Here is a 25,706-nt window from a genome sequence, read left to right as displayed (position 1 = left end):
GGCTGCACGGAGGGAACCACCTGCGCGGGCGGCGAGCGGCCTGGGGATGCCCGAGATCAGGGTGACGCCGCTGGGTGAGCGAGCGGGCGGGCGCGCGGGGCGCGGGGCGGGCCCCGCTGTGCTGCAGCCGGGTTGGACCCTCAGCCTCCGCCCCGCTGGCAGGCGCCGGGCAGGACGTGGGCCGCAGCTGCATCCTGGTGTCCCTGGGCGGCAAGAACGTCATGCTCGACTGCGGCATGCACATGGGCTTCAACGACGACGTGAGTCCCCGCGCGGGCGGCCTGCCAGGGGGCGCAGGGGGCGCGGGCGCGGGCGTGGACGGTCCCTTTCTTGCTTCTGCCACCCAGCGCCGCTTCCCCGACTTCTCCTACATCACCCGCAACGGCCGCCTCACCGACTTCCTGGACTGCGTGATCATCAGGTGGGGCCCGCACCCGACCCCCTCTGCTTGTCGCCCGGACCCCCACTCCGCACCTCCTTCCTCCTTCCTTCTTTCTTCTTCTTCGTCCGGCCTGTTGGGGCTCTTGGCCGCTCAGCTGCTCCCCAACAACCCACGGGCCTCTGGCCTGGTTTCTTGCTGCCCCTATCTTGCTGGTTCTGCCCCCTGCGCCGTGGGTGGGCCAAGCTGCACCTTCCTGACGGCCGTCCCCACGCTCTGCTTGATGTCGGGTGCCCAGGGCAGCCTGGACTGACCCGCGCACTGCTGTGCATCACCCCAGCCACTTCCACCTGGACCATTGCGGGGCGCTGCCGTACTTCAGCGAGATGGTGGGCTACGACGGGCCTATCTACATGACACATCCCACCCAGGCCATCTGCCCCATCCTGCTGGAGGACTACCGCAAGATCGCCGTGGACAAGAAGGGCGAGGCCAACTTCTTCACCTCGCAGATGATCAAGGACTGCATGAAGAAGGTGGTGGCTGTCCACCTGCACCAGACGGTCCAGGTCAGGCGCTCACTTGTGGCGGCGCCACTGAGATCCCGGGTGCCAGGCTCAGAACTCAGAAGTGCGGTGGCTCTGAGCACCTTAAGGCGCTGAGGGGGGCTGAAAAGGGGCCTGGCAAGAGTGAAACCAAACCGGAGAGTTAGCGCAGCGGTAGGGTATTTTGCCTTACACACAGCCAACCCAGGACAGATGGTGGTTCGAATCTCGTTATCCCATAGGGTCCCCCGAGCCTGCCAGGGCAGTTTCTGAGCACAGAGCCAGGAATAACCCCTGAGCACTGCCGGGTGTGACCCCAAAAAAAACAGTCTGGATGGCGGGTGGTGGCCATGGTTGCAAGAGTGAGGGGCAGTGGCATACTCTGAGTGGGGTTGGCCCCACTGGGACCTGCTGCTCAGTTGTGGTCATTTCTTTCCAGCTGACTCTGGTCAGTGCTTGGTCTGTGTGTATGTGTATTTATGTACGTGTGAGTGTTTGCAGGTACAAAGGTACTTGTGCATGTCTGTTTCTTCATGTATAGGCACATGTTCTTCAACACACGTGTACATCTGTTTTTCTCTGTATGTCTGTTTCTCTGTGTGCGTGTATAGATCTGTGTTTCCATGCTCATGTGCCCATGTGCACTGGGGTCATGGTTGCTGCTGTATCTGTTTTACTTCCCCGCTGGCCCATCACCTCAGCTCAGTGTCTCTCCATATACCCCTCTCTGTGGTGCCCTGGTGGTCCCGGGGCCTGTGTCTTACTCTGGGCTGGCTGCTGGGTCACCTCTAGGCTCTGGGCTCCGTCTTCCTTCGGTGCCTGCCTCTCCCCGACCTTCCTCCTCTCCACTGCAGTCACCTTCTAGCTCAGTTCAAGAGGTTCCCGGTGGTATTTCAGCACCTTGGTTATTCACTCAATTCATTCTCGGGAGTGCTGATGCTGGGTTTCTGGGCCATCACAACCAGTGGTGCCAGTACTGAACCCTGTTCTCTTGCAGCACTTGGAGTCTTCTGCCCAGCCCAGTGAATTGACTTTATTTGTTCAAAGGGAGGGGTTGGGTCTCACTGGCGGTGCTCAGGGCTTACCCCTGGTTCTGCTCAGGCATCACTCCCAGTGGGGTTTGCGGGGCCATACGTGATCCCAGGGATTGAGTCTGGTTCTGCCTCATGCAAAGCAAGATTCCTTCCTGTTGTACTGTTGATCTGGCCAGCAAGGTTCAGACTCAGTCCTCAATTACATTTCTGGGGCTAGAGAGATAGCACAAGTGGTAGGGTGTTTTGCCTTGCACGCAGCCAACCTAGGATGGACCCGGGTTCGATTCCAGGCATCCCAGATGGTCCCCTGAGCCTGCGAGGAGGGATTTCTGAGCGCAGAGTCAGGAGTAACCTTAGCCTTGCGGTGTGACAAAAATTACATTTCCCTCCCCACTGCTGCGGTGTGAGGAGGAAACAGGCATCTCATGTTTGATTGTGGTGCGCAGGATCTGTGACCTGTGAGACTGCTGCCTCCAAAGGAGCCCAAGTCCTTCCCTAGGACATTAGGCACAATCCTTTGGAGTCCGAGACTAGTGGGGCCCAGGCCCTGCTTCTGCTCCTGGTTTTCTTTTGGCTTTTGGGCCACACCTGGCAGAGCTCAAGGATCACTCCTAACTGGGCTTAGGGGACCACATGTGGCACCAAAGATGGAACCCAGGTGGGCTGCATGTCAGGATTTTCTGTCCTTTTCTTCCGGCCCCTTAATCTAGTTTTCTTTGACTGGGGATTGACTGTCATGCCCGGGAAACCGAGAATGATGAGACTTAGCTGGTTACCCGCCTTTGCCCTTACCCAGCTCCCCTCCAGCTGAGCCTGCCTGTCTTCTCAGGTGGACGAGGAGCTGGAGATCAAGGCTTACTATGCAGGTCATGTGCTGGGCGCTGCGATGTTCCAGATCAAAGTGGGCTCTGAGTCGGTGGTCTACACGGTCAGTCAGCTGGAGGCTAGGGCGGAAGGAGGCTGTGGGGTCAGTCAGTGGGAGGCAGGGGTGGGTGGAACCTGTGGCCGGACGCAGAGGAAGCCCTTTTGCCTTCACAGGGGGATTACAACATGACTCCCGACCGACATTTGGGGTAAGGGGTCCTGCCTGGGTTAGGGGGCTGGGCTCAGGCTTCACCCACCTATGCTTCTGGGACCATTCCCACTCTGTGTCCTAGAGCTGCCTGGATTGACAAGTGTCGCCCCAACCTGCTCATCACAGAGTCCACTTATGCCACCACCATCCGTGACTCCAAGCGCTGCCGGGAGCGTGACTTCTTGAAGAAGGTACACGAGACCGTGGAGCGCGGCGGCAAGGTGAGAGGGTAGGGGGACAGGGGCAGGGGTAAACAGGAGTAAGGGGTGGGGAGTGACAGGTAGGGGTGAGGGCGGGGAGTGATGGGGTGGGGTGAGGGGTGGGGGAATGACAGGCAGGGATAAGGGGTGGCAGGGCAGGGGTGAGCAGGGGAAAGAAGTGGAGAGGTGGAGAAGTGACAGGCAGGGGTGAGGCCGGAAGGTGATGGGCAGTGGTGAATGGGGATGGGGCAGGGCTGACAGGTCCAAGTAGGGCTCTTGGTGGTGGGGCCTTGCAGCCACCTAAGGGTCCCCCTGGCCACTATCTTCCCTGGGAACCAGAGTGGCACAGGCCACTCTGAGCTGTTCCCTCTCGCCCCCCACAGGTGCTGATCCCCGTGTTTGCCCTGGGCCGTGCCCAGGAGCTTTGCATCCTGCTGGAGACCTTCTGGTGCGTGTGTGGGGTAGAGACAGGGTGTCATCAGGCTTCCCGGGTGATGGGCCGGGAGGGCATGCTGACCCTGTCCCCGTTCCCACCCATCCATCCACCTGCTGCCATGCCCGCAGGGAGCGCATGAACCTGCGGGCGCCCATCTACTTCTCCACGGGCCTCACGGAGAAGGCGAACCACTACTACAAGCTCTTCATCACCTGGACCAACCAGAAGATCCGCAAGACCTTCGTGCAGAGAAACATGTTCGAGTTCAAGCACATCAAGGCCTTCGACCGGGCGTTTGCCGACAACCCAGGGCCCATGGTGAGGACCCTGCGTGCTGGGCTCCAGGGAGGGGGAGGGGCGCAGGTGCAGGCGGCCTGACCTGCCTTCCTATAGGTCGTGTTTGCCACCCCGGGGATGCTGCACGCAGGCCAGTCCCTCCAGATATTCCGCAAGTGGGCGGGGAACGAGAAGAACATGGTGAGTAGCAGTGGGAAGAAAGAGAATATGGGAGCAAGAATACCGGGGTCAGCGGTCAGCGGAGGCTCTCTGGGTCCCCTCGGGACAGAGCTTGGCATGGTCTGTCCAGAGCTGCTGGGTTCGAGCCAGCTGGGCTAGCTGAGCCGTGTCCACCACAGGTCATCATGCCTGGCTACTGCGTGCAAGGCACTGTGGGCCACAAGATCCTCAGCGGGACACGCAAGCTGGACATGGAGGGGCGACAGGTAGGGGCCCACATCTCCCGGCTTGGGCACTGTGGGGTGGTGGCGTGGCCTCAAGTGACCTGGCCCTGTGTGCCCACAGTTGGAGGTAAAGATGCAGGTGGAGTACATGTCCTTCAGCGCCCACGCCGATGCCAAGGGCATCATGCAGCTGGTGGGCCAGGCAGAGCCCGAAAATGTGCTGCTGGTGCATGGCGAAGCCAAGAAGATGGAGTTCTTAAAGCAGAAGATCGAGCAGGAGTTCCGTAGGCGGGGCAGCCCCTGCGGCGGGGCAGTGGAGCCGGGGGTCTGTGTGCTTGTGCCCACCCTCGTGGCTGACACTCTGCCCTGCAGGTGTGAGCTGCTACATGCCAGCCAACGGCGAGACGGTCACGCTGCCCACCAGCCCCAGCATTCCGGTGGGCGTCTCACTGGGGCTGCTTAAGCGGGAGATGGCGCAGGGTGAGTGGGGGCTCGGAGTGGGGGACATTGGGTGGCGGTGACGAGCAGGGGGGCCCTGACTGTCACTGAACCTCCCAGGGCTGCTCCCTGATGCCAAGAAGCCCCGACTCCTGCACGGAACTCTCATCATGAAAGACAGCGTGAGTGGGGTGGGATGGAGTATGGGGGTGAGGGGACAGGGCCCCAACTTCCCTCTTCCCCTCCTTCCCACAACCTGACTCTCCATTCCAGAACTTCCGGCTCGTGTCCTCGGAGCAGGCCCTCAAGGAGCTGGGCCTGGTGGAGCACCAGCTGCGGTTCACCTGCCGCGTATACCTGCACGACTCCCGCAAGGAGCAGGAGACTGCAGCGCGGGTCTATAGCTACCTTAAGAGGTGCGTGTGTAGGGGCCAGAGCAATAGCACAGCGGTAGGGCGTTTGCCTTGCACGCAGCTGCCCAGGACAGACCTGGGTTCGATCCCAGCATCCCATATGCTCCCCTGAGCCAGGAGCGATTTCTGAGCGCAGAGCCAGAGTAATCCCTGAGTGTCACTGGGTGTGGTTCCCCCCCCCCAAAAAAAAAGAGGTGTGTGTGCGTATGCCCGTGTGTTTGGGTTCTTATCTATCTGAAGGGTTGTGTGTGCCTGCATGTGTGGAGACAGCAGCTCGTGTCTACAGCTACCTGAAGAGGGGAAGGTGTGTGCACACGAAACAGCACCACACAAGGCGCCCCCACTCTCCCCCAGTACCCTCAGGGACCGCTGCGTGCAGCACCTGCCCGACGGCTCCGTGACTGTTGAGTCCATCCTCGTGCAGGCTGCGGCCCACTCGGAAGACCCAAGCACTAAGGTGCTACTGGTCTCTTGGACCTACCAGGTAGGCTCTGGGCAGCGGGTCCTGGTGGCCTGTGGGGTCCGGCCCGTCCACTCGGAAGGACGGATCAATGCCCTTCCTGCCTCCACAGGATGAAGAGCTGGGGAGCTACCTCACGTCACTGCTCAAGAAGGGCCTGCCCCAGGCCCCTAGCTGAAGCCCTGCATCCTGGTTCTGCTTTACTCAGTCAGAGACAAGTGGAGCGGCACTTTTCACCTTTATTTCTGTTTCTAAGTAAAGTCTGTCCCATTTCTAGTAAAAACAGGACTGAAGGCTGCTTGCGGCTCCGCACACCTGTGTCCATGCTGGTCCTCCTGGCCTCGAACTGGGCCCAGGATTGGGTGGTAGGAGGAAGGCCCCATGGGGTTGATTTCCAGGGGGCTGGTGGCTTTGGACGCCTCCTCATGTGGTGTGTGAACCCAGGTGTCTGGGGCCTCCGAGAGGGCACCTGTGGACAGACCAGGGTTGGAGCTCCGCCATGCCAGGAGGTTCAGGGCTTTGGGCTGGGCTGCAGCTGGGGGGCAGCAACCACTACTAGCTGCTGCCCTGTCGCCCCATATAGCCCATTGACCCGGCAGGAGTGACCCAAGTGCTGCTGGATGTACCCCCAAGACGTCACATCTTACCGATGTCCCCATATAGCACCGACTTGAGAAACAGGCCATGGGCTGGAGCCACGCGGCTCTGCTGCTTGCCCAGGGGGTCCCGGCTCTCCAGGATGGACTTCACTTGCACGGGACTCAGACGCCCCAGCCCCACGGCCACCAGCACGGCGGTCATCCTCCGCACCTATCCCCAAGGCCACAGCTGCTAGTGTGCCCAGTCTCAAGGGAGGACACACTCCCAGGGTCCCATCATCCCGTCCCCGGGGTGCCCACCTGTCTGTAGAGGAAGGACCGGCTCTCAAACTCCAAGTTCCAGAACCGCAGCCTCCTGGGAACACAGACCAAGTCCAGCCCGTGGAGTGGGGTTAAGTGTGCAGGATGGGGTGGAGGGTTCCCCTCTCTGTACCTGCCAGCTCCGGAGAGGAACTAGGAAGGCTTGGAGAGGGGAGTGCAGAGTCTGAATTTGGCTGGGCAGGGCCCACACTTGGCTGTAACGCTGCAGTCCAGGCTGGAAGATGCTCCTGCCTACAGTGTGCGTCAGTGGCAGGAATGTCTCGAGCCAGCCTGGCTTGATCCCCTAGAAACTTTTGTTTTTGGGTCACTCCTGGCAGGCTTGGGGGGCCACGTTCGGGATGCTGGGTTGGCTGCGTGCAAAACGTCCTATCGCTGTGCTCTCTCTGGGTGCCCTGAAACTTTCAGCGACGGCCAACCCCCGCCCACTGGGTATGAGCCCTGACGGGACAGCGAAGGTCCCAGAGGCCGTCCAGCTCCATCCTCGCCCACCCGAGGGGACCCTCCTCACCGGCTCTCCTGGGGAAGCAGGAAGGGGCTGGCCGGGGCCGGGCCCACGCAGGCCCGGCGCAGGGTACGCAGGGTGCTGAGAGCAGGGCTGCCGGCCGACTGGAAGGCGCTGAAGTCGTGAGTGCCCAGCAGGTGCCGCGCGGCCTCCCGCATGGCCTCCAGGTCCAGCGTGCTGCGGGGGCAGGCCGGGAGCGGGCGGTGAGCCGAGGAGGGCCCGGGCGGCCGCCCCGCTTGCCGGGCCAGCAGCCCCTCGGCTCCCACTCACTCGGCCCCGAGCGCCCAGCAGCGGCTGCGTTCGAACACCGGCAGCTGGTCGCTCCGGGCGCAGCCGGTGGCCAGGCGGTACAGGTAGGTCCTGGAGGTGGCGGCGTGGCGCGCGTGGAAGTCGCCGGGCACGCGGAAGGCTCGCAGCACCCTGCGGGCGGCACGGGGCGGGTCGGGTCAGCGGGGCTCGGCCTCCCGGGCCCGCCTGCCTCCCTCCCACCGGCCCGGACGCGCGCGCTCACCGGACGGCCGGGTGGCGCAGGTGGCGGTTGAGGGCCTGCGCGAGCACCGCGGGCGGGAAGGGCGGCCGGCAGGGGCGGCGCTGCACGTCCAGGTGCGCCGCGTTGCAGAGCGCGTGGACGCCCGCGTCGGTGCGGCTGGACACGGTGAGGCGGACGGGCAGCTCCGACTTGAGCCGCGCGGCGGCCTCCTGCGCGGACGGGCGCACGTCGGACCGGGCCGGCTGTCGGGGTCGGGGTCGGGGTCGGGCCGCCTCCCGCCGCCCGCCGCCCGCCCTCCGGCCGCGCCGCCCGGCTCACCTCCAGGTAGTCCTGCACCCCGGCGGCGCGCTGAGCGCCCCGGACGGCGGCGACCCCGCTGCGGGCGGGCAGGGCGACACACGGGCCGGGTCAGCGGCCGGACTTCCTCCCGGCCCCGAGCCCGCCGCACCGCGTCCCGCCCGCCCGGTGGACACCTACTTGAAGTCGGTGCCCGCGTACTGGAAGAACACCAGGTAGCGCGCCCGCGCCGGGCTGCCCATCGCGCCGGACACCACGCCGGCCGCCCCGCACTGCGCCTGCGCCGGGCCCGGCCGGGGCGGGGCTTCGCCTAGGGACCGGGGCCAAGTGCCGGTCTCCGCGGAGGGCGCTCCGGCCCCCGGCTCGCTCGCGTCCGCCCTTCCGGCCCGGAGGCTTCTGCGAACAGCCGCGCTCTGCGCGCGCTCACCGCACCGTCCGCAGCCCGCCCGCCTTCCCTCCCGCAGCCGGGCGCGGCGGCAGACGCGGGGCGGAGCAGGGCGTGTCCCCGCCGCGGGCGGCGCACTTGCGCGACGCTCCCTGGCTTTGACAGCTGGGCGGGGCGGAGCGACGGTGGCGCCCTCGCGCCGCGCTCTCTCCGTCTGACAGCGAGACTTACGCTTGCGCCACGCTCCCTGGGCGGCGGGTGGTGTCCGCGCGACGCTCCCCGGCGGCGGCGGAGGGCGGCGCCTCGCGACGCCACGCCCACCCGCGTCTGCCGGCGGAGGCGCCCTGGCGCGACGCACCCCGGCGCCGGCTGTGGGCGGGGCCTGCCGGGCGCGAGGCCCCGCCCCTCCGTTTGACAGCGGGCCCGCACTTGCGCGACGCTCCCCGGCGGTGACAGCGGGCGGGAGCGGCGGAGCGGCGGGCCGGCGGCGGGCGGGCGGGCGGGCGAGCGGGCGGGCGGCCCCGGGGATGCCGCGCCGGGCGCCGCGCTGCTCGGGCCACTGAGCGCCTCCCGCGCCTGCCGCGCCGCCTCGCAGCCATGACGGTGGAGTTCGAGGACTGCATCAAGGACTCGCCGCGCTTCAGGTGCGCTGGCGCCCGGCCGCGCCGCCTTTGTGCGGGGCGGCGCCGCCCCTCGGGGCCCCGGGGCGCGGGGCGCGGAGGCCGAGCGCCCGCAGGCCGCCCGGCGCCCCCTTTGTGCCCGGCGCGGCGCCGTCCACGCGGCCGGGCGGAACAAAAGCCGCGGCCGAGGGTCGCGTGGCCTCGCGGAAGGGGCGCGCGTGGGGCGGGGCCCAGCTTTGTCCTGCGGCCGCCTCCCTCGGGCACCACCTGCCGGCCCCCGCCCCGGCCCCCCGGGACCCGCACCCCAGCCCTCCGCGGGCGGGACCGGACAGGACGGGCGGGGGCCGGGAGCAGGCGGCCGGCTGGGCGCTGGCGCTGGCGCCCTGCCCGGCCGGCTTCCGTCCTTCCCTCCCCCGGGAAGCACCACCGTGTCTTCGCCCGCGGCCCGCCCAGAGCCCTGCCACCTGCCAGCAGCGGCCGCGGCAGCGGCGATGGGCCTGGGCAGCCCGGCCCGACGTCGCGTCCCTCGTCCCCTCCGGCCAGCCGGGCAGTTTGGGCAGCGGCAGAGGAGGAGGAGGCTGCTCCGACCCGACCGGCCGCCTTGCCACATCACCCGAGCTGCTTTCCGGAGCCTGGGCGGCCCCCGTGGGCCCCTGTTCTCAGTGCCCCGAGCCGATAGATGCCTGATGTGGGCATGTGGGTCCCGAGTTCCAGCCGCAGGCACACACGCGGGGCCTGGACTCGGGGTGCAGGCGTGGGGATGCCCCCTGGGACATCCGCCACTCCATGCCCGGGCTCTGGCTCACTTCTACCCTGGGCTTCTGCCAAGGACAGTGACCACTGCACGGCGGCCTGGAGTGGGAGCTGAGGGGTGTCAAGATCCCGCTGAAATCTCACTAGGTCCGGAGCCCAGGGCCTCGCTCCTGGGCCCCTGGGACCTCTCGGAGCTCGGGGCACAAGACCCTCCCCGTGGCTGGGGTCCCCCAGGATGGGCACCCCCGGGGGTCCAAGTCACTCCCAGACAGGCCCGGGAGCCGCCTGGTTCTTTCTGCCCCCTCCCCTGGGTGGGGCCACCGGAGCTGGGAGCTGAGTCAGCTGGGGTGGGAGAGCCAGCCTCGCCTCCTCTGGGGGGGAGGGAACAGCAGAAGGACGCCCCCTCGCTGGGAGCAGGGTCTTGCCCCGCCAGCTGGCAGCCTGGGCTCCGGCCGCCTCTGGGCACGCTCCCGAGTGCGTGATTCTTGCCACGGACACACGTGTCGGCCACGCCCCTGCCAGCTCCGGAACCGGAGGGACCCCCCAGGAGCAGAGAACCCCAGCCCCGGCAGCCGGGTGTCTCCTGGGGACTCAGCCCCTTGGCCTCCAAAGCCCCGGCCTCTGCCAAGCTGCTTCCCACAGCCAGGCTCTCGACCTCTGGACCACCACAGCACCCTCCTCCTGGTCACGGATGGTGCCGGTCCATCTGCCTCCTTGCTTTGACTCGCACGTTAACTCACTCTTGCCCAGTTTCAAAGCCAGAGAAGGCAGCTACTGGCGCCAGGGCGGCTGAGCAGGGGGCAGGGGCTGCAGAGGGCAGCCTGGATACCCCAGGAGCCGCTCACAGGCCCCAGGGTGCCTCTCAGGCTGCCCTGTCCTGCCCCTCCAAAACCCTGGACCAACAGGTGCAGTGACTTTGTCTTTGGGCCGCGGACTCATGTGTGACTGACTTGTTGCAGGGCCACCATCGATGAGGTGGAGACAGATGTGGTCGAGATCGAGGCCAAGCTGGACAAGGTGAGGAAAGGGCCTGGGCGGGACCATCCTGTGCACACCCAGTTCCCACTGTGCTCCCTTCGAGCTCCCAGTGCTCATTGTGCTCCACCCATGTCCCGTAAACTCTCTGTACTCCCTCCATGCCTCCCTGTGCTCCCTCTATCCTCCCTCTGTCCTCTGCTATGCTCGCCCATACCCCTGTGCCCCTCTGCAGTTGGCCAAGCTGTGCAGCGGCATGATCGAGGCGGGCAAGGCCTATGTCGCAACCAACAGGCTGTTTGTCAGCGGCATCCGGGACCTGTCCCAGCAGTGCCAGGGCGACACCGTCATCTTGGTAAGGACAGCGACCTCCGCCCTCAACCTAAGTTCCTTGGGTCGGGATGCGGGTGGGAGGTGGGGTGGCCTGGTGACCCCTGAGCAAGTGTCCTACCCCCCCCCCAGGAGTGTCTGCAGAGATTTGGGGACAGTCTCCAGGAAATGGTCAACTACCACATGGTGAGGCCCTGCGCTGTGGGGGGTGGGGACCTCAGGGCCTGGCACTGTAAGGAGGAGAGGCACAGAGATGGGCTCTCCTCAGCAGCTGGGGTCCTGGGAGCCCCAGAAGGAGGCCCGAAGGGGCAGCAGGACCCGGACCCTGACCTGGTGCCTGCCCAAGGCCCCGCCCTCGGGAAGCTCAGAAATAGACCCGAGCAAGCTCCCGTCTTCCTGTCTGTCTCTGCGGGCACGGCCCTGCCTGCCCCAAGCGTCTGGGTCTGGGCCTGGGCCTTCCTGACCACCGCCGCCGCCGCCCCTTTCCTGCTGCAGGGCCCTGCCCGGCTGTCCCTGGGTGCCACTGTGCTGGGCAGATGAGGGACCATCGGGGACGATCTGGCCAAGAGCCAGGTGGGGGGTGGGGGGTCGGAGGTCAGAGCTGCTCTGCTCCTCCGCAGCAGCCCCCTAGGGTACCCCCACCCCAGTTCAAGTGCCGCTCACTCTGGGCTGCGACTGGCCCAGTTTGCCAACCACGGGAGGGGCTGCTCGTGGCTCTCCTGGGGCACAGAGGGACCTGGCCTCGGACTCTGCGGACCCCAATATGTCCTATGTTGCCTCCCAGATCCTGTTTGACCAGGCCCAGAGGTCTGTGCAGCAGCCTCTCCAGAGCTTCGTGAAGGAGTAAGTGCCAGCCTTGCTGGAAGGGGAGCAGGGTCCATGCTGGGGCGGCAGGTGGGCCGAGCAGGGTCGGGGCAAAGGGTCAGTCAGGGATCGGACTGCAGGGGAGCGGAGGGCTAAGGGTCCGGGCCGGCCTGATTCTGGGAGGAGAGGGGAAGCCTCTCACTCAGCCACGGGAGAGTGCGGGGGTCACGTTGCGCCCACTGGCCCCAGGGACGTCCGCAAGTTCAAGGAGACCAAGAAGCAGTTTGACCGCGTGCGGGAGGACATGGAGCTGGCCCTCGTCCGCAACGCGCAGGCGCCCCGGCACCGGCCCCACGAGGTGGAGGAGGCCACGGGGGCGCTGACCCTCGCCCGCAAGTGCTTCCGCCACCTGGCCCTGGACTACGTCCTTCAGGTCAGCTGGGGCGGCCGAAGGGGCTGGGAGGGGCGCAGAAAGGGGCTCAGGAACTAACCCGGCCCTCTCGCCCCTCGAAGATCAACGTCCTGCAGGCCAAGAAGAAGTTCGAGATCCTGGACTCAGTGAGTGGCTGCGGGTCCCGGGGGCTACGTGGGTGCCCCGAGCCCACCTGAGAGTCCCTTCCCCACAGATGCTGTCTTTCATGCACGCCCAGTGCGGCTTCTTCCAGCAGGGCTACACGCTGCTGCAACAGCTCCAGCCCTACATGAAGAAGCTGGCATCCGAGGTGAGCAGGACTGTGGGGTGGGCAGGCGGGTGGGCTGGCACTCTACACCTTGCTGACCCTGCTTCTCTCAGCTGGACCAACTGGTGATTGATGCGGCAGTGGAGAAGCGAGACATGGAGCACAAGCACGCGGCCATCCAGCAGCGGGTACGGGGGGCATGGGCGGAGGGCACCGCACTCTTTGCATGCTGGCCCTACCCCTTCAGTCCACTCCTGGGGCTCCATCCAGCTCCCCTAAGCAGCTGTGCTGGCACTCACAGTCTTTCTCTCTTTCCCTCTCTCGCTCGTTCTCCCATTCAGACCCTGCTCCAGGTGAGTGGACAGATACCCTGAGGTGGGGTGTCCCCCTTCCTCACCCAGGACACCCCACAGGACTGTGCCTGGCACCAGCTCTGGGTCCCATGCGGAAGCCACGCCAGCTGTCCCCTGCCCCCGCGCACCCAGGAGCAGGTGGCAGCTCCCCTCCCCCGGCAGGACGGTGAATGGGGCTCTGTCCGCTGGCCCAGCTGGCATGTGAATGGGCCAGGGTGGGGGCACTTCCTTCCTTGCAGGGCTCAGTGCCCTGCACCCGGTGGAGGCGGGCCTGGCCCAGGTTGGGGTGCGGCGAGAGACCCCTCCTCTGTCTGGGTCTGGGTCTGCGCCTGGCCTTGGGCACCGGGGGGGCTGTGATGTCCTGAGCCTCGTGGCGCCCCCCAGGACTTCTCAACGGAGGAGCCCAAAGCGGAGTTTGATGTGGACGCACCCCACGGGGTGGTGATGGAGGGTTACCTCTTCAAGAGAGCCAGCAATGCCTTCAAGACGTGGAACCGGTGCGGGAGTGGGCCGGCCCAGGCTGGGTGGCACTGGGAGGCCTCTGGGACCGGACCCCCAGGCTCAGACCCTCCCCCTCTCCTCTCAGCCGCTGGTTCTCCATTCAGAACAGCCAGCTGGTTTACCAGAAGAAGCTCAAGGTGTGCGGGACTGCCCCCCCAACCCCGGCGGGCAGGCGGGCGGGCGAGCCGGGTGTTCGCTCTGGGCCCCCCAGGCTGAGCACACCCGCCTGCAGGACGCGCTGACCGTGGTGGTGGACGACCTGCGCCTGTGCTCCGTGAAGCCCTGTGAGGACATCGAGCGGCGCTTCTGCTTCGAGGTGGTCTCCCCCACCAAGTGAGGAGCCGGGCTGGGGCCGGGGTGCGGTGGGGGAGCCCCCGCAGCGCCTGACAGTACCCGCCCACCAGGAGCTGCATGCTGCAGGCCGACTCGGAGAAGCTGCGGCAGGCCTGGGTGCGCGCGGTGCAGGCCAGCATCGCCTCCGCCTACCGGGAGAGCCCGGACAGCTGCTTCAGCGAGGTGTGCCACACGGTGCAAGCATGCGTGCTGCGTGCGTGCGTGCGTGCGTGCGTGCGTGTGTGTGTGTGTGTGTGCATGGGGAGGCACCCAGCACCACCCACGGGTGTGCATACTTTGTTCGTGCCTGCTTGGGGAGATGCCCAGCACATTTGGCCACTGTGTGTGCTCGCTGCGTGCGTGCACGCTTACACAGGGAGACACTCCATGCAGCTGAGGATGCATGCTGAGGGATACCCCCAGCATAGCGAGGGTTTGTGTGCTGTGTGCACCGGGGGACGTGCCCAGCATGGCTCTGTGTGTCTGTGTGTGTGTGTGTGCGTGTGTGCGTGCGTGCATAAGTGCGTGCTAGTGGAGACACCCAGCACAGCTGGGGGTGTATGCGAGCAAGTGCTTGGTGCCGTCCATCCACAGCTAATGTGCGCGCGTGTCAGTGAGTGGTGTTGGCATGGAAGGTCAGGGCGGGGGGCGTCGGGGGTGGCTGCAGCACTGTCAGAGCTGAGCGGCTCCTCGCCTCGCCCACAGCGGCTGGACCGCACCGCGTCGCCGTCCACCAGCAGCATCGACTCGGCCTCAGACAGCCGCGAGCGCAGCGCCAAGGGGGAGAGTGTCCTGAAGCGGGTGCAGAGCGTGGCCGGCAACAGCCAGTGCGGGGACTGCGGCCAGCCCGACCCACGCTGGGCCAGCATCAACCTGGGGGTGCTGCTCTGCATCGAGTGCTCGGGGATCCACAGGTGCTGCCACCGCCCCCCCCCCCCGCCCTGCTTCCACCAGCCTCGCCTCAGCGCCGGCCTGCTGCACCTCACCCCTTCACCCTGTCCCACCACTTCTTACCCTGCCCTTCCCTGCCCCGCATGGTTTTCACCTCTGCTCCACTCAGAGCCCAGCTCTGACCCCCACACTCGCCTTCCCTCACCCTGCACGGTTCAGCCTCACCCCTTGCCAGATCCTCCTGCAGCCCAGCCTCCTCTTACCCTTCACCCCTGCTGTCCAGGAGCTTGGGTGTCCACTGTTCCAAGGTGCGGTCCCTGACACTGGACTCCTGGGAACCTGAGCTACTGAAGGTGTGTGGGGCTCGCGGGCTGCGGCAAGGGGTGGTGGGTCAGTGGCCGGGTCTCACGCCGTGTGCCCTCTCTGTCCAGCTCATGTGCGAGCTCGGGAACAGCACCGTGAACGGGATCTATGAGGCCCAGTGCGAGGGCCCGGGCAGCAGGAAGCCCACAGCCAGCAGTCCCAGGTAAGGGGGTGCCCGGGTGAGGGGCGGGGGCCTTGCCTGAGACCAGCCTCACACGAGGCCTGGGCCAGGCAGGACAAGGAGGCCTGGATCAAGGACAAGTACGTGGAGAAGAAGTTTCTGCGGAAGCCGCCTTCGACGCCAGCTCGCGATGCCCCTCGACGCTGGAGGGCCCAGACCTGCAGCCGCCAGCGCTGCTCCCCGCGGGCCCCCACAGCACGCCGCAAGGTCCGGCTGGAGCCAGGCCTGCCCGCGGTGGCCGCTCTGTCCTCAGGTGGGAGCCTGTCCCCCCCATGCAGAGACTGGGGGTGCGGGCTAGGGGCTCCCAGCCAGATTCGGTTTCCCCACCCTGCAGCAGCAGCCATGGAGCAGCGGTTCCGCCGGGATTCGCTCTTCTGCCCTGATGAACTGGACTCCCTCTTCTCCTACTTCGACGCAGGGGCTGCAGCGGCAGGTCCCCGGAGTGAGTGCAGAGCCCTGGGTCCTGGCCTGGGGCTGGGAGATAAGGCTGGGAAGGGTGTCAGGACCTCAGGCTGGAAAGAGTCTCACAGGGCCTAAGGGCAGTGTCAGGGTCACAGACTGGGAAGGGTCCCAAAGAGTGTCTGACTTTGAGGCTGAGCCAAACTCTCAAAACTCAGATCAACACATGTAGTATGTGGCATATGCAATATGTGAAATTGTGTAGCATGTTCCTGTGCTGTTGGTCACATGTAACTTGTACATGGCCCTGGCATGAGTCCCTGGTAGGTGGGCGCCCATTTGCCCTTAGGGCCGTAGCCACCTTCCCCTGGGCCCTGGGGGCTCTTGACGCGCAGGCCCCTTCGCCCTTGGCCCCGCAGGTCTGAGCAGCGACAGCGGACTTGGGGGCAGCTCCGACGGCAGCTCGGACATCCTGGCTTGCACTGGCTCCGTGGTGGAAAGTGTCACTCTGGCGGGTGCGTGTGTGGCCTGTGCGCCCAGACCCCCCCTCGGCCAGCCCGCAAAGCCCCTGCCTCGACCCCACCACCGACTGCACCCCTGACCCCCACTCCCACAGAGGGCGCAGAGTCGGACGAGTCCAGCGGGGAGGCCGAGGCCGATGCAGACGGAGACGCGGACACCTGGGCCCTGGCGGACGTGCGTGAGCTGCACCCGGGGCTCCTAGCGCACCGCGCGGCTCGCACCCGGGACCTCCCGGCTCTGGCCGCTGCTCTGGCCCACGGGGCTGAGGTCAACTGGGCTGACGCGGAAGACGAGGGCAAGACGCCGCTGGTGCAGGCCGTGCTGGGGGTGAGGAGGGCACACGGGCGGCCGGGGCGGGTGGGCCTGCGCTGCGAGGCGAGGCGAGGCGAGACCAGCGTCCTCCCTGTCCCTGTCGCTGTCGCGCAGGGCTCCCTGGTCGTGTGCGAATTCCTGCTGCAAAACGGAGCCGATGTGAACCAAAGAGACAGCCGGGGCCGCGCCCCCCTGCACCACGCCACGCTGCTGGGCCACACCGGGTGAGTCCTGGGTGCCCCTGGGGCCTGCGGCCTGCCCGCCTCGCCTCCCCTCCCCTCCCCTCCCCTCCCTTCCCCCGAGCCGGCCCGACCGCCCTCCGCTCCCAGCCAGGTGTGCCTGTTCCTCAAGAGGGGCGCTGACCAGCACGCCCTGGACGACAGCCAGCAGGACCCGCTGAGCATCGCCGTGCAGGAAGCCAACGCAGACATCGTCACCCTGTGAGCGGGGTGTCTCGTGGGGGCGGGGCCTGGCAGGGGGCGGAGCTTCGGTGGGGCGGGGCCCCGGGGATAGGTCTCGCTGTGGGCGTGGCCTCGGGCAGAGCCTAATGTTGCTGGGGCGGGGTTAGGTTGGGTGCGGCTGGTGGGCGGGACCAATGATGTGGGCGTGGCTTTGGCCAGGGCCTAATAGCTTGGCTGCGAGGGCGGGGTTCCCTATGGGGCGGGGCCTGGAGCGGGTGGGCTCTGTTGAGGGCGGGGCTTAGGCCAGTTTGCCCTGTACAATGGGACTGCAGCTTGGCTGGGCCCTGGGAGGGGCGTGGCCTCTGGCGGATGGGTGGGTCCTTGGGCGGAGCCTCTGGCGTGGGGCGTGGCCTCGGGCAGAGCCTAATGTTGCTGGGGCGGGGTTAGGTTGGGTGCAGCTGGTGAGCGGGACCAACGGTGTGGGCGTGGCTTTGGCCAGGGCCTAATAGCTTGACTGCGAGGGCGGGGCTTCCTATGGGGCGGGGCCTGGAGCGGGTGGGCTCTGTTGAGGGCGGGGCTTAGACCAGTTTGCCCTGTACAATGGGACTGCAGCTCGGCTGGGCCCTGGGAGGGGCGTGGCCTCTGGCGGGTGGGTGGGCCCTTGGGCGGAGCCTCTGGTGTGGGGCGTGGACAGGGTCATGGTGGGCGTGGCCTCCATAGGGCAAGGCAGGTCCCGCAGGTGCTGAGCCTTTGTTGGGGTCCCCTGTGGGCGGCCCGGCTCACCCAGCGCCTCCTGCAGGCTCCGTCTGGCTCGCATGGCCGAGGAGATGCGCGAGGCCGAGGCGCCCCCGGGCCAGCCGGGCGCCCTGAGCGGCAGCAGCCCCACGGAGCTCCAGTACCGCAGGTGCATTCAGGAGTTCATCGGGCTGCACCTGGAGGACAGCTAGGCCGGCCTGCCGCTCGCTCGGCGCTCAGCTAACGGCCGAGTTCGGGGCCGCCCTGGGGCCTGCAGAGGAGTGGGAGCCGGAGGAGCTTCTTCCGCAGCCGGGCCCTGCTGGGGTGGCCCCGCCCGGGGCCTCTGCGTGGCTGGGCTCCTGGTCCAGAACCGCCCGAGGCCTCCCGGTCTTTGTCACTTATGTCCCCGTTGTCCTGCCCCCAACGTGGGCCTGCTAGTCGGGTCCGTCCCGCACACCCCAGAGCCCCCGCCAGGGCAGACGACCACCTCCCAGGGAAGGAACCAACCGTGTACCTCACTCCGTGACCGCGCCCAGGCTGGCTCCGGGCCTCGGGCGAGGCTGGGCGCAGGTGTCTGAGGACCCAGCCGGTGCTTCCTGCCCTCCTACATCCTGCACCCAGGGACTGCCACCTTCTCCAGCTCTGCCTGCCGTGTGGGCCCAGGGCTGGCCTCCGTACACTCAGATGCACTCTCCCCGGAGCAACCCCCATGCCTGCCTTCCATACCCCTCGTGCAGGGACCCGGGGCTGGGGCTGGTCCTCTCCCCGCTACAGGCCTTGGTCCAGCCAAGGTCAGTGGGCTGGTCACTATGCAAAGGCGGTCCGGGCACCACGGGCAGCACGGTGCACTGCACTGCCCACCCCCTGCCTGCTGGCCGCCACTCCTCCCCCCACCCCCGCTTGCACCCGGCCCAGCCCTCTGCCTGCATGGGCCCTGCCTCCGCGTCCCCGTCCCCCGTGAGGAGTCAATAAACCACCCGCGGATGCTTCACTGCTCTCACATGGCTCAACTGGGGCCCCACGCAGCACCGTCAGGAAACCCCAACCCCGGGAGATAGCCAGAACCACCCACCAGACCTGGGACCCTCCCCAGAATCCAAATAGCACCTTTAGCGCCTTAATGGCATCAAATACGGGGATCCCTATTCCACTTTCTGGCCTAGGGGATCTTGGTCTGAGCTGGACAAGGCCTGCCATAGGCGTGGGGGGGGGGTAGGACGGGACATAGGAAGCTGCACTTCCAGCCTCTTTGGGGGAAATTGGGTTTATGGCCAGGTGGGGACACCGGTCCTATGGCCCAGGCCCGGGTGGAACACAGGTTTTATGATCCCCAGCAGTGTGGCCCTGGTTGTATGGCCTCACAGGCCAGGTCACTGGGGAGGTGCTGCCTGGTCTTCCACTCGGCAGCAGACTTGATAGGCAGATTGACAGCAGCGGCATGCAGCCACCTGGCACATGTGAAACTCTTGCCAGCATGACACATATGCAGACACGGCATACGCGTGACACGCATGCACAGAGCCACCCCGACATTCTGACAGTCGTGCTCTGCATGTCCAGACGGGCTCATGCCTGAGCGCCTCACCCTGCCGGCCAGGACAAGGACAAGCCCTGCGTCAGCCTCCAGGCCAGAGCCGCTGCCACCTCAGGCTTTTTTGGCGAGACTCTGTTTATTGATTTGGGTCCCTGCCCAGACAGGGGCACACGGGCGAGCAGAGTGGCTGTGGCTCGCTGGTCCGTGGTGCTCAAGGCTCGCTCCTGGCTCTGCCCTCAGGATTGCTCTTGGCGGGTCCAGGGGCTCGAACCCAGGTCATCTGTGCGTAAGACCAGCACCCTCCCACTGTCCTGTCGCTCTGGCCTCCGGTTCTGTCTCCTTTGGCTTTGGTGCTTGCACTGTATTCCAGGGGAGTGTGGCTGGTTGCTCACCCTAGGGTGCTCATGTCCTTGCAGGGCTGTGAGGACTTCTGCAGTTGTGCTCCCCTGGAGCACACTCTTTGGCCCTTTTGCTTGATAGCTGCCCGGGCTGTGCCAGGTGCATGTGGGGCACCAGTGATCCGGACCTATGCCCACCTAGATGCTTTCCGGGTAGGTGCTCGCCATCCTGCCCGGTTTCTCTGGGCCCCAAGTGGGTTGAGTCTGGGGCCGCTCTCTGCTCTGAGTTTACAGCCAGAGTACCCCCGGCAGGGCTGTGGGAGAGGCCAGCCGGCCGCTGGCCCTCGGAGTCACAGCTGCTGGGATGCAGCCCCCTGGCTTGGCCGGGGTCCTGAGCCCTGGCCCCCAGAACGGTACGAAGATAGCGGCAGCTCAGGAGCATGGCAAGGGCTGTGGCGTCCAGCAGCAGCTCCAGCAGCTCCAGCACCGACAGGACTGAGGAGCCGAACCACAGGCCCCACAGGCTGCCCATGGCTGACAGCAGCCTGGGCACCTGGGGAGCAGGGCGGGACAGGAGGGAGGGCCGGGGCACAGTAGGGAGGTCAGAGCGGGATGTGGGGTGGGGTGAACCTTGAGGGGTGTCCCACCCACCATAGGACTCACCGAGTAGACAGGCGTCTCCTGCACCAAGTGGTGTCTGAGCTCCTGGTGGTAGACACGTACCCTGGCCACACTCCTGGTCCAGGACAGGGGTGGGGGTCAGGCAGGTTGGGGGTGGTAGATGCCGGAGCTGGGACTCAGGATAGGCAGGAAGGCTTTGAGGCGGTCCCTGAGGAATCTCTGGGGAGCGCTTGGGGGTCTTTGGGCAGAGCACCAGGGTGGGCAGAGCAGAGGCAAGAGGGGCTGCACCCACCTGGGGCCTGGGGTCCCATCGGAGCGAGGCTCCCCCAGCACGGCCAGCATCCAGGCCTGCACACAGACACGCAGAAGGGCCCTGGGCAGGCTGAAAACAAAGCACCCCACCCAGGGAAGGACACAGCACCCCACCCACGGCAGAACACCCACCCACCCCTCTCAGGACTCACAGCAGACTTGGCCGACGGCCACCTGGAGGTCCTGGCGGACAGTGTGTAGGCAGAGTCCCTGCAGAGAAAGAAGCCCCGTCGCCATCGTGCCCTCCTCCGCCCCGCCACTGTCCCTCTCCCCAGCAGAGGTACCTGCAGGGCCTGGGGCAGCGCGCAGTGCAGGGGAGCTTATGGTCCTCCAGGTCCCGGTGCAGGCGGTAGAAGCAGTGGCCTGCGGGGGCCCAGAGGGGCGGGTCAGGGAGGTCGCCCGTGGCCTCCACTGGCTCCGGCAGGTGGACAGCGGGCGGCCAGGCTCGGTCTGGGGTCCCCAGGGCTCACCCCAGGCCGGGTGCCGCGGGAAGCTGCAGTACTCCGCCCCCGCCGGCAGGGGGTGCAGGGAGACGGCGCAGGCGCAGACGTTCACCATCAGCTGCTGGAAGCAAGAGGCCAGGCAGGCCTGGGAGGCAGGGCAGGGCTGGCATCCAGAGCAGGGCTGGCGTCCAGGCCCTGCTGCCCTCCCGCCTGCCCGCCTGCCCCTCGGCGCCCTCCAGCGGGACGCTGGCCTGGCCGAGAAGCCCCTCCGGGCCCCGGGCCCACCTGCCGGCTGTAGGAGCCTTTGTAGAGCAGCGTCTGGCCTGGGTCCTCCTCGTCCTCCGGGCCCGAGCCGGCCATGCATCGGCTGTAGGGGTTCCCGAGCCGGTGCAGTTGGACCTGTAGGGAGGGACCTTCAGTCCTGCTGTGGCCCCAGTGCAGTGGGACCCGTGACGGGGACCTGCGGGGCAGCCACTGCCCACCTCTCGGACAGCAATGGTGGTCTGGGTGCCGGGCCGGATGCTGAAGCTCTGGTGCTCCAGGAAGGGTGAACGGTCCTGCCGGTGCACCAGGATCTTCAGCCCGGCCTCGGCCACCAGCTCCGGGATGTGGAGCTGCGGCTCAGCCCGGACAACCAGGCTGAGCCCTGCGGGAGGGAGGCCAGGCAGGCTGTGAGCCGGGCAGGGCCCCCCAATGCCACCACCCTCCCTGCCACCGTCCGCACTCACCGTAGGCCAGGCTGGGGTGCCGCAAGGACCGCATCCCACGGAAGGTGTAACAGCTGCCAAAGGTGGGGTGCTGGTGGGTGTCAACGTGCCTGAAGCGAGAGCCACTCAGACCCCCAGCTCACCGCCACCATACCCTGGCAGCCGCACCTCCTGGAGGCTGGGGTTCTGGGGCACTCACTCACCGGGTGTGGCAGGACCGGCCGTCATAGTGGCAGGAGAGGACGAAGCGGTCAGCGTGGCTGGCCCGCTGGGCTCTGAGTGGCTGCGCTGGGATGCTCAGCTGGTGGAAGCGGTACCAGTCCTGGACGGCTGCCAGGCCCGACGGGAAGGCGTGATAGAAGCAGTCTCCGCCGGAGCTGTTACACTGGGGGTGGGTCAGGTGCACAGCCCCCTGTCCCTCCACCCAACCCTCAAGCGTGTGGGATGGGTCCCCAGGGTTGGGCGCTCACCAATCTGAACCCCACTCGGCCAAGGCTACCCAGTTGGCTCAACCTCTGCAGGCGGGTCCCGTTGCCCAGCGGGAAGGTGGGCTCCAGGCCAGGCCAGCGGGCAGAGGGGTCGCCTCCCGCCTTGCTGAGGTTGAACTTGTAGAGGGAGAAGATGTTTTCCTGGGCTAACTTGTCCAGTGCCTGTAGGTGGGCTTGGAGAGGGCCGGGCCTGGGGGTGGCCGCCAGATCAGTGAGAGTCAAGCTCTGCCCTCAGTGCCAGGCCATGGGACCCCCAGCCGCAGCCTCCTCCCCGTGGCCTGACCCCTGTTGGAGCAGGACTGCGGGTCATTTACCACACCGGCAGTGCTCAGGGGTTACTCCCAGGGCTGCGCTCAGGCCTCACTCCTGGTGGTGCTCAGGGGCCCGTAGAGGGTGCTGGGGATCAACCTGAGATTGGCCTCATCCAAGATAAGCATCCTCCCCACTGTGCTATGGCTCCTGCCGCGCCAAAAAAGCAGTTGAAGGCAGACCCCAGGCCTGGCCCAGCCTCACTGAGGCTCTCCCCTTGGACCCACGAGTCTGCCCCCTCCCCCCGGGCTGCTGAGGAGCTCCCAGGGTGTACCACTGTCTCACCACTGTGGATTCATGTCACACAGGGTGACAGCAGGGAAGTGCCTGGGCTCGGAGCGTACAGACACGGTGGCAGCGGTCGGGTAGCGCCAGTAGTCCTGGAAGAGCGTCCGGAACTGGCAGCACAGGACACCCAGGGCCCCAAGTAGCAGCAGCGCCCAGCACGCCGCCCGGAGGCGGTTCTGGCGCCAGCACAGGAGGCGCAGGGCCCCGTGCGTGGTGGCGTGCGTGCAGAAGAAGGCCAGCAGCTCGCCGAAGGATGCGGGCAGTTCCATCAGGCCCTCGGGGCGCACCCCTTCCGCCCCCGGGGTTCTGTCCTGCACACAAGAACGCAGGGCTCAGAGGGGCGGCCGGCCACCTCTGTTGACCGTAACATCTACACACACCTCGTTCTTCTCCACTGGCCCTGCACCCCACAATGCCTCCACCTCTCTGGCAGTCCCCCCAACACTGCTTTTTTGACCCTGGACACCCCAGTTGAACCCTACATGACAGGGATCTGAGGCACGCAGGACTCCCGGTCGGGCCAGAGCCAGCCACACACGTTATGTTCTCTCACCCCACACAGCGTGGCCTTGCTAGGATGCCCATTTGTGAGGGTAAACCAAGCTCCTGCCCTCTGCGGGCTGGAGGTCCCCATGCCCATCCGGCTGCCCGGCACAGATGGGCCTAGTACCTCGAGGCTGTTGCCCCCTGGCGCAGGTGCACACAGCTCCATGTCCCAGCAGCTCCGTTGGGCGACACAGGACGGCGCCACTATTTGTACCCGGCTCAGCCTGGGTGAGGTGGTGGTGAGCTGGCGGGCGGGGCTGCAGCTGTGGCAGGGCTGGCCTTGGGGCAGGGTCAGGCTGTCCTGGCGGCGGGGGTGGGATCCCAGAAATTCTGGGGAGGGGTATACAGGTCTGTCAGAGCTGAGACTCCCGAAGAGAGTCTCCTCATCCCTGAGCAGGTGGGGGGCAGTTTTCGGGGCTTCCCCACAGCCCACCCGGCTCGGGCTCAGGACGTCTGGCCTCAGGTGTAGTATGCCGCTGGCAGCAAAGGGACTCCTCCTAGCTCCCAGGTGTCCTGGGAGAGGCATCAAGTGTGGGAACAGCCTGCAGCCTGGGTGTGGCATCTGTCCCACGACACCTGGGCACTAAAACCGCAAGGAGGCTGAGGTCATACAGCACATGCTGGGCCCAAACCACAAACATGTGGTTACATGCTAGGGACACACAATGAACATGTAGTTACATGATAGGACCACACAGTGAGGCTGAGGTCACATAGTACATACTAGGATTACATAAGACACATAAACATAAGGTTACAGGCTAGGACCACACGGGACACATGAAGAACATGTGGCTACATGCTAGAATCACACAGGACATATGAGAAACATAGCTACATGCTAGGACCACACAATGAGGATAAAGTCACGTCCTAGGACTACACAGCATAATACAGGTATACACTAGGCTCACACAGCACAGGCTGAGTCCATCTAGCACTTGGAAAGGACTCCCCCACCCCAGCATAAACATGGACCATGTTTATGCGCACCACACACCACACACAATGTATTTGGGTCCATCATCCGTCTGGGGTTGCAATCCTGGCTGCAGGAGGCAAGCCCAGCCCATGTTACGGGGACCCAAGTGTCCTGAGGATGAGTGACCAGCACCTCGGCTGGGCTCAGGTCCCACTGTCCAGTGCCCCAGGACACCCATTGAGGTCCTCTGGCTGAGGCTGAGGGGTGAGTCCTGCCCTCACAGGCTCTTTGGACACAGATGTGGGGGGGTAGTCACTGGAGGGAGGACACGCCCAGGTGTGGGGCAGCCCCAGCTCTGCCCGCTACTGTGATCTGGCCTGAGTTACTGGCCACTCTGATCCTGCTTCCTCAGGTGCAAAAAATCAGGGCTGTAGAGTCTTTTCCTGCTGGAGGCTCAGAAACAGGGGGCTGCAATGTCATTGACTGGCATCAGGACCCAGACTGAGCACAGGCCTGGGCACCTGGTGCTCTGGCCCTTCCAGTTCTCCCTCGAAGGGGGCTGTGCTGTCCAGTATTGGAGGACACATGGCCCCAAGTTTCTTGCTGGGTATCCAGGATCCCACAGTCAACAGCGTCATGGGGTGCACAAGTGGACTCAAGGAGCTGGGATGGAGGCAGCCGATGTCTTCCTCATGCTGGACTACAGCCTCTGGGTTCCTTGCAGTGCATGGTCAGAGCCTTGCTTACTCTGGACGCCACTCCAGAGCCCCTTGGGCAGGGCCAGGCTGCGGGACTGTAGCCCAGATTCTGCAGTCAGGACTGGTCCTGTGTCCCTCCCCAGAAGCAGCAGTACTGACTTGTTCCTGGTCCTCTCTAGGCTGTTACCAGGACCCTAGTCCTCCTGGTCATGGGATGAGCCTTCATGATCTGCCCATGGTAAGTGCAGGAAGCAGGTAAGGGATGGGGTTGGATAGTTGAGTGGGGAAGGTGTTGGCTGTCCTCAGCCGACACCAACTGGATCTGAGGCACTGCACGGGGTCCCCAGTACCCCGCTGGGATCGAGGCTTGGGCATGGTGGTGGCACCCAAAACCAAACTGAGTGTCAGGACTAGGCTCAGTGCTTGTACGCTGGAGACCAGGCACGGTGCCTGCCCGGGCATTGGACCTGAGACTGTCCACTTACCAGGTGGATCTTTGCTGCCGAGTCCCTATTCCTGGCTCCTGGGGGGTCTGTTTTCCTGTCCGAACCCTTTTCCCACCCACATTTCCTGGCCTGACTGGAGCCCACAGTTGCCCGAGGTGGCCTAAGCCGTGGTGACTGACAGGAGCGTGGACAGGCTTCCTGAGACTGCTGACCAGATGGCGCCCCGAGGACCGGCCCAACAGCCAGAGCAGCCTTGTAAGTGGACACTGCACGTAGGCAGGGGTGGGCCTGAGTGCCCGAGGCGCTGCCACACAGGTGCGAGTGGGTGTTGGGCTCCTCACCTGGAGGTGTCCCTCGCCCAACGTCCCACACTGGCCGAAGGTCCCGAGGACAGAGAGGGCCAGAAGCCTCTGCAAGTTCGTGAGGTCCGATCTGTCCACAACAGCACTGGGCAGTGCCCGACCCTCCCGGTGCCCGACCTCCACCTGTGTGACCACCCTGCGCTGCTTCTCCGTAACCCTCCGTGGCCCGGCCCTGGGGTGGCGGCTGCAGCCTGCGGAACTCCGGCCCCTTCAAGACGCCCTGTCCAGGAGGGGCCCAGCCCTGCGTGACCTCGCAGCCTGCTGCCCGGGGCCAGGGAGGGACCC

At 65.9% G+C, this 25,706-nt stretch overlaps 5 protein-coding genes across 5 annotated transcripts in view; 2 read left to right on the top strand and 3 right to left on the bottom strand.

Annotated features, from left to right (window-relative positions):
* The first annotated feature begins 32 nt into the window (after positions 1 to 32).
* On the top strand, positions 33 to 5,958 carry INTS11 (integrator complex subunit 11). Its single transcript, XM_049774515.1, has 17 exons — positions 33 to 74; positions 163 to 260; positions 348 to 421; positions 720 to 948; positions 2,788 to 2,886; positions 2,997 to 3,031; positions 3,116 to 3,254; positions 3,617 to 3,681; positions 3,798 to 3,987; positions 4,063 to 4,146; positions 4,305 to 4,391; positions 4,471 to 4,633; positions 4,722 to 4,829; positions 4,908 to 4,969; positions 5,061 to 5,203; positions 5,555 to 5,684; positions 5,773 to 5,958. The coding sequence occupies exons 1-17, from the start codon at positions 47 to 49 to the stop codon at positions 5,836 to 5,838; spliced, it is 1,800 nt and encodes a 599-aa protein (XP_049630472.1). The 5' UTR covers positions 33 to 46; the 3' UTR covers positions 5,839 to 5,958.
* On the bottom strand, positions 5,882 to 8,853 carry PUSL1 (pseudouridine synthase like 1). Its single transcript, XM_049774552.1, has 10 exons — positions 8,486 to 8,853; positions 8,297 to 8,419; positions 8,050 to 8,247; positions 7,891 to 7,948; positions 7,594 to 7,781; positions 7,353 to 7,502; positions 7,089 to 7,259; positions 6,560 to 6,614; positions 6,308 to 6,470; positions 5,882 to 6,129 (listed from the first exon to the last, which is right to left on the bottom strand). Exons 1-10 carry the CDS (start codon positions 8,851 to 8,853, stop codon positions 5,912 to 5,914), a joined length of 1,692 nt encoding a protein of 563 aa, XP_049630509.1. The 3' UTR covers positions 5,882 to 5,911.
* On the top strand, positions 8,782 to 17,634 carry ACAP3 (ArfGAP with coiled-coil, ankyrin repeat and PH domains 3). Its single transcript, XM_049774540.1, has 24 exons — positions 8,782 to 8,898; positions 10,587 to 10,644; positions 10,838 to 10,957; positions 11,065 to 11,118; positions 11,717 to 11,775; positions 11,986 to 12,169; positions 12,250 to 12,294; positions 12,363 to 12,458; positions 12,530 to 12,604; positions 12,758 to 12,769; positions 13,154 to 13,266; positions 13,356 to 13,407; positions 13,503 to 13,603; positions 13,675 to 13,786; positions 14,309 to 14,517; positions 14,778 to 14,847; positions 14,926 to 15,020; positions 15,089 to 15,291; positions 15,373 to 15,480; positions 15,857 to 15,952; positions 16,054 to 16,286; positions 16,386 to 16,495; positions 16,601 to 16,711; positions 17,472 to 17,634. The coding sequence occupies exons 1-24, from the start codon at positions 8,852 to 8,854 to the stop codon at positions 17,617 to 17,619; spliced, it is 2,511 nt and encodes an 836-aa protein (XP_049630497.1). The 5' UTR covers positions 8,782 to 8,851; the 3' UTR covers positions 17,620 to 17,634.
* Positions 16,472 to 25,706, bottom strand: part of AGRN (agrin) — a 162,439-nt gene continuing 153,204 nt past the window's right edge. Inside the window, exon 40 of the mRNA XM_049774505.1 lies at positions 16,472 to 16,481. The gene's annotated coding sequence lies outside the window, so the exon portion shown is untranslated. The remainder of the gene's footprint in view (positions 16,482 to 25,706) is intronic.
* On the bottom strand, positions 19,106 to 23,263 carry SCNN1D (sodium channel epithelial 1 subunit delta). Its single transcript, XM_049774551.1, has 13 exons — positions 23,118 to 23,263; positions 22,445 to 22,758; positions 21,833 to 22,040; positions 21,566 to 21,747; positions 21,384 to 21,502; positions 21,138 to 21,301; positions 20,941 to 21,054; positions 20,683 to 20,800; positions 20,497 to 20,575; positions 20,365 to 20,422; positions 20,193 to 20,248; positions 19,943 to 20,015; positions 19,106 to 19,832 (listed from the first exon to the last, which is right to left on the bottom strand). The coding sequence occupies exons 1-13, from the start codon at positions 23,157 to 23,159 to the stop codon at positions 19,344 to 19,346; spliced, it is 2,016 nt and encodes a 671-aa protein (XP_049630508.1). The 5' UTR covers positions 23,160 to 23,263; the 3' UTR covers positions 19,106 to 19,343.

Source organism: Suncus etruscus, chromosome 6 (assembly GCF_024139225.1).
Source record: "Suncus etruscus isolate mSunEtr1 chromosome 6, mSunEtr1.pri.cur, whole genome shotgun sequence".
NCBI classification, from domain to species: Eukaryota; Metazoa; Chordata; class Mammalia; order Eulipotyphla; family Soricidae; genus Suncus; species Suncus etruscus.
The sequence above is the reverse complement of the archived record's forward strand: the minus strand, read 5'-3'. Positions and strand labels throughout refer to the sequence as shown.

Coding starts and splice junctions, on each gene's coding strand:
- ACAP3 (XM_049774540.1), top strand. CDS start 8,852: ATGACGGTGGAGTTCGAGGACTGCATCAAGGACTCGCCGCGCTTCAG. Junction 11,776..11,985: donor CTCCAGAGCTTCGTGAAGGA/GTAAGTGCCAGC, acceptor CACTGGCCCCAG/GGACGTCCGCAAGTTCAAGG. Junction 14,848..14,925: donor GGGAACCTGAGCTACTGAAG/GTGTGTGGGGCT, acceptor CTCTCTGTCCAG/CTCATGTGCGAGCTCGGGAA.
- SCNN1D (XM_049774551.1), bottom strand. CDS start 23,159: ATGGAGCTGTGTGCACCTGCGCCAGGGGGCAACAGCCTCGAG. Junction 20,576..20,682: donor CCCGCGGCACCCGGCCTGGG/GTGAGCCCTGGG, acceptor GGGCCCCCGCAG/GCCACTGCTTCTACCGCCTG. Junction 20,423..20,496: donor CGCTGCCCCAGGCCCTGCAG/GTACCTCTGCTG, acceptor CTTTCTCTGCAG/GGACTCTGCCTACACACTGT.
- INTS11 (XM_049774515.1), top strand. CDS start 47: ATGCCCGAGATCAGGGTGACGCCGCTGG. Junction 75..162: donor GATCAGGGTGACGCCGCTGG/GTGAGCGAGCGG, acceptor CCCCGCTGGCAG/GCGCCGGGCAGGACGTGGGC. Junction 4,970..5,060: donor CTCTCATCATGAAAGACAGC/GTGAGTGGGGTG, acceptor TCTCCATTCCAG/AACTTCCGGCTCGTGTCCTC.
- PUSL1 (XM_049774552.1), bottom strand. CDS start 8,853: ATGGCTGCGAGGCGGCGCGGCAGGCGCGGGAGGCGCTCAGTGGCCCGA. Junction 7,260..7,352: donor TGCTGGGCGCTCGGGGCCGA/GTGAGTGGGAGC, acceptor CTGCCCCCGCAG/CACGCTGGACCTGGAGGCCA. Junction 6,130..6,307: donor GGTGCTATATGGGGACATCG/GTAAGATGTGAC, acceptor GTCTGTCCACAG/GTGCCCTCTCGGAGGCCCCA.